The sequence below is a fragment of the Lycium ferocissimum genome, chromosome 6 (genome assembly GCF_029784015.1).
Source record: "Lycium ferocissimum isolate CSIRO_LF1 chromosome 6, AGI_CSIRO_Lferr_CH_V1, whole genome shotgun sequence".
Classification (NCBI taxonomy): domain Eukaryota; kingdom Viridiplantae; phylum Streptophyta; class Magnoliopsida; order Solanales; family Solanaceae; genus Lycium; species Lycium ferocissimum.
This window is the reverse complement of record NC_081347.1, coordinates 4857207-4862462: the sequence shown is the minus strand read 5'-3', so window position 1 is coordinate 4862462 and position 5256 is coordinate 4857207. Positions and strand designations below refer to the sequence as shown.

General features: G+C 33.3%; 1 protein-coding gene across 1 annotated transcript; it reads left to right on the top strand.

Moving 5' to 3' along the window:
• The first annotated feature begins 201 nt into the window (after positions 1-201).
• LOC132059020 (peroxidase 17-like) lies at positions 202-2218 on the top strand. Its single transcript, XM_059451478.1, is given in 4 exon segments — positions 202-533; positions 627-736; positions 738-816; positions 1543-2218. Coding segments are annotated over 4 exon segments (1011 nt in total). The 5' UTR covers positions 202-326; the 3' UTR covers positions 2158-2218.
• Positions 2219-5256: the final 3038 nt, after the last annotated feature.

Genomic DNA, 5256 nt, shown 5'->3' with positions numbered 1-5256 from the left:
AGTTGGTTGAAATATCAGAAAATAAATGACAAAAGTGATTATCAGAAAATGCAGAGGTTCTTGACCCTACACCCCACACACCCCCATTTGCCACCCAACCCAAAACAAACTCTTCACAATTGGCCACTTAATTTGTCTTAACCAAAGACTCCTATATAATGCTGACAACACATGCAAATCAGGAATTTTCATTCATCTCCCTTTTCACCTTCTTCCCAAATCCCAAAATCCCCACTATTTATCCTCATGCACAAAAAATTCAAGAACCAACAAAACATTAAACACTAATTAAAAAAAAAAAAAAAAAGAAGAAGAAAGAATCAAGAATGGCTTATACCCTTCTTTTTTTCTTCCTGTTCCTTCAAAGTTTGGATCTTGCATCGATGGCTGCTACACTTAGGCCAAATTATTACTCAGAAACTTGTCCACAAGCTGAATTTATAGTCAAAGATGAGATGAAAAAAGCAATGAAAAAAGAACCAAGAAGTGTAGCTTCAGTGATGAGATTGCAGTTTCATGATTGTTTTGTTAATGTAAAAATTTCAAGAATCTAATTTAATTAGTACCCTTTTTTTTTGTCATTCTTTTCTGCGTATATAAAATAATTTCTTTTTGGTATTTTTTAGGGGTGTGATGCTTCTTTGTTGTTGGATGATACACCAAACATGCTTGGAGAAAAACTAGCTTTATCTAATATAAATTCATTGAGGTCTTATGAAGTTGTTGATGAAGTTAAGAGGCTTTGGAGAGAGCCTGCCTGGTGTTGTTTCTTGTGCTGATCTTTTAATCATGGCTGCTAGAGATGCTGTTGTTCTGGTAAATTTATAATCTCATCTTTTCAACTTCCATAAATCTATTTCCAGAAAAGGAAAAATATCATATTTTTTTTCTTGGGTAGGACTTTTTTTTTTTTATGGGCGTGGGGGTGGGGTTGGGGGGTGGAGGAGAAGATGGATATAAATATTTGCCCATCAAAATTTAGTAGGCGTTAGGACATGGTTTGGTTGGGATTTGAAAAAATAAAAAATAAAAATTTGAAGTTAAGTTGAAAAAGGGTATTCGGAAGTGAAGTTGTTTTTTGACAAAAAGACGAGTTAGAAGTTTTTTGAGTGAAAATTTGGAAAAACTCCTAAAACATGTTTTTCATACTTAAAATTATAGCTTGAAGTTGAAATACTGGGCAAATTCACTAAACAAATGTTTATTTGAAATAATCTCAAAATATAAAGTATTTCAAATATGCGAAATATTAGTCATGGACAAACGGCTCCATTTAGACAAAAATCACCTGTCTTTTTTGGTCGCTGCTGAAATTTGAGGAACACAAATTATTGATTACTATACTAAATTCTTGGTCATTGTGCTGTATTATTGCAATTTGATGAGGGAGTAGAGTAAAAGAAAAGGTAAAAAGGAACCCCAAATCTTGTACTAGTAACTATGATGAAAAATTTCCTCTTTTTCCTTTTCCCTTTCCTAGTTTGTCTTTTGGTTTTCTTGGTAAAACAGAGCATCTTATTTGTTTTATTTTTAACTCATCAGACTGGAGGTCCAAATTGGGAAGTGAAGTTGGGAAGGCTAGATAGTTTAACTGCAAGCCAAGAAGACTCAAACCAGATTATGCCAAGTCCAAGATCAAATGCAACATACCTCATTGATCTTTTCAGTAGATTTAATCTTTCTGTCCAAGATCTTGTAGCCCTTTCTGGTTCTCATTCCATTGGCAAAGGAAGGTGTTTTTCTATTGTGTTTAGGCTGTATAATCAGTCTGGTTCGGGCCGGCCTGATCCGACCATTGAACCAAGATTCAGAGAGAAGTTGGACAAGTTATGTCCACGCGGTGGAGATGGGAATGTAACAGGAGATTTGGATGCAACACCTGAAATATTTGACAATCAGTATTTCAAAGACTTGGTGAATGGAAGAGGGTTCTTGAATTCTGATCAAACACTTCATACTAACCCTATTACAAGGGAATATGTTAGAGAGTTTAGTGTAAGTCAAGAAAAATTCTTTAAGGCCTTTGCTGATGGGATGATAAGGATGGGTGACCTGCAATCAGGCCGGCCTGGTGAGATTAGACGGGATTGCAGAGTGGCTAATAGCCGTAGGCCGCGTGTTGAAGTCTTGTTTGAGACTTCAAAGAGAAAAGAGTAAAAGTCTCTTGTAATTTTAAGACCATGAGATAGTATCAATCAGACTGTTTGTTTCAATGTTTTATGGTTAGCTTTGTTTGGATTTTACTTCAGAGTCTAGTCTTCTTACTGGTTGGCCATTGGGGTGTCTTGAAGATATTTTGTAGCTTACAGAAACATTGCAAAGTTTCAGAAATACTAGAAATGGGAAAATAGGCCAATCACCTCACCGCGTTCATCTTTGTAACTTTAAGACATCCCAAGCAAAAAAGGCGAGCCTGAATGGAACAACTTGGTGACTGCAAATTCATATAGTGGATTCCAACTTGAGTTCATCTATGAGTCAATTGTGCTCTGGAATTAGATTATCAGTGTTAACTACAGCCAACCAAGAGCCGAAAAGAAAAGGTAAAGACAGTAAAGAATTAAGCTAGCAACAAGTTCCCTTATAACTCTTAACATTGCCAAAGAACAAAAAACAAAAACCTCAAATCTTTAAGAACAAAATTAAGCTATTAAAAAAAAAAAAAAAAAAAAAAAAAAGGAAGGAATCCCTCACAACAGTAAACTCAAACTAAACAGAGATTACATTCCGAGAGACCTAAGCAACGATAGATGGCTAGAAGTTGCAGATAGTCTAGCCCTCTTCTTCGCCAAACTCTCGCTACGTCTCTCTCTTTGTTCCTTGAACCTACTCGCAAGTAACTTCTGATATTCAGCAGCTTCAGCCTTAGCCTTGGCAATTCTCTTCTTCTTGTCAGCAATTCTAGCTCTCTTCCTTTGCAGAGTCAATGGAGTAACCAGTCTCTGGATTCTGGGAGCTTTGCTCGTCTTTTTCCCTGTCACCCAAAAAACAAAACAAAGTCATAATGATCATAACGAAGCAACAAGAAGAATGCACAATCTCCTAGTTTGATTATAGATAAATTAACATAAATAGCCGCCCATCAAAATACCAGCAAATGTATTTTTTTTTTTTTGTATATGAATGTATAATACACATAAAATATTCATTTTTGATACATAGTAGTGTATATTATTGTATATTTGGCTAGCAAATGTAATTATTTTTGGCCGAACGGCCAAATGTGTAACTTTCCCTTTATTATATGGAAATCACTAATCAACTGTAAAGACTGTGGCTAATTGGTTTCTGCTTATAAGTTTCAATACTTATATCTACTTATTTATAAATGGGATAAGGGTCAAATTTACCCTCCAAGTTTGGTTTATAGTTTAAATTTGTCCTTCGTCAAAGTTTGGGGTTAAAAATTATATAACTTATTAGTAAAAATGTGTTTAAATAGTCATATGGATAAAGTTTGAAAGAAGCATATTCATCGCTAATTAATTAGAAAAAGAAAGAAAGTATATTTTATTTGGAAAAATAAACTTTAGAGGTGTTTTACTTTAAAAAATCATTTTTAGCATTTCAATTATATCTTCAATTCAATTAATGAATTGATTCTATAATCGGACTAATTATGAAGAAATGAATCTCTTCAAATGTGTACGGTTTATTAAAATTTTAAATTACATATATAATCCAACTTCTTAATCCGTTAATGAATTCACTTGTTTATAACTCAAAAGATATGAAAGACCCTCAAGTTATTTAGCAACAAGCGCTCTTAAAAAATTTCCTTGATTTAACAACTTTAGAAGATGTACAATTGTACATGACACCTCAAAATTGTTTAACATGGACTGGGCCTCGTCCGCTTCAGGAAAATGGGGTTTTTGAAGAAAAGGCATTTTTGTGCCTTGCAATTTGATTTGAGGTAAAGCCCACGTTTTTTCTTTCAGTGATCCGAAAATAAACTGATTTGCTGAGACACTTTAAGGCCTTAAATGCACTTTGAAAGAAGAAAGTTTCCTTTTGAATCTAAAAAAAATAACTGAAACCTTTGCACGTTCATAAACACGTGCATTTGATTTTAATCTTTAAAACACGTCTTTTCAAATGTTTAGGACCCATGCAGCATATTTTTTGTTCGAAAATTCTTTGGTTTGCACTAATACTATAAAAAATCAATTGATAAAATGGTTTTTGCTCTATCGCAAGAACAACTTTAATTGTTTTGGCAACTATGATTCTCACATTCCGCTGGGATAAACATCTGGGTTAAGAAAGTAAAACAAGGTAAAAAGTTAGTCATGTGATACAAACCAAATACACAAAGGAAAATAGAGTAGAGAATAAAAAAAATATAGCTAGATGGGTCTGGCCCATTTTGATGCCGCTGCGATCTGCCAGATGGGTTTTTGGCCCAAGTTCTTTATAATCCCGTCATTACGCTGCTGCGTCTGGTGCTAAAGCGGATGGGGCTGACTCGAAGAATATATAGGCGTTTGGATTGGCTTATAAGTTGCTTATAATTTGCTTTTTTTTTGAGTGTTAATAACTTAAAATTTATTTGTAAGTAAAAATAACCCCAAAAAATAATTAGGCGTTTGATTTAGCTTATAAAGTAGTTTATAAGCTAAAAGCTTGATTATAAGGTTAAAAAAAAAAGTTAACCTACCCCAACTTATATTTTTTTTCGCTTATAAGTTGTTTCAAATTTATAAAAGCTTATTTTAAGCCCATCCAAACAAAGCCATAAGCCCAACACAGAATGCAGAGGAAGATGAGATAAGGCTTTTTTTTGCGCGGAGTGCCCTTCTTTTCTATTTGGTCTTTATATTTTGCCACTTCATTTATGCCTTCTTTAATTTTTGCCACACTTTGTTTAATGAATATTTTTTGACGAAATTACCCTTATCCCATTAAAACCCTTTCTATTTGTTGCCACTTTTTTCTTTTCTTTTTTTATGTCGTTCCTCATCATTTTGTGTCAGTTCTGTTATCATTTCTAAAATTTAGGTACGAATTTGGATATTTTGCTCGTTTCAATATTTGTTTTTATGTTGAATTGATATCTTTGTCTTCGTCGTTTTTTATATTTAATTTATCCTTTTCGATTTAAAATTATAGTATTTTTATTCTGATTGTCTATGATTTTTTGAACTTTAGTTTCGTTCCCATATATATTACGGTTTTTTGAATGTCGTATTATGAATGTCGTAATATGTTTTAGTTAATTTTGATATGCGTTTTGGTTTTCTCTTTGTTGAATGC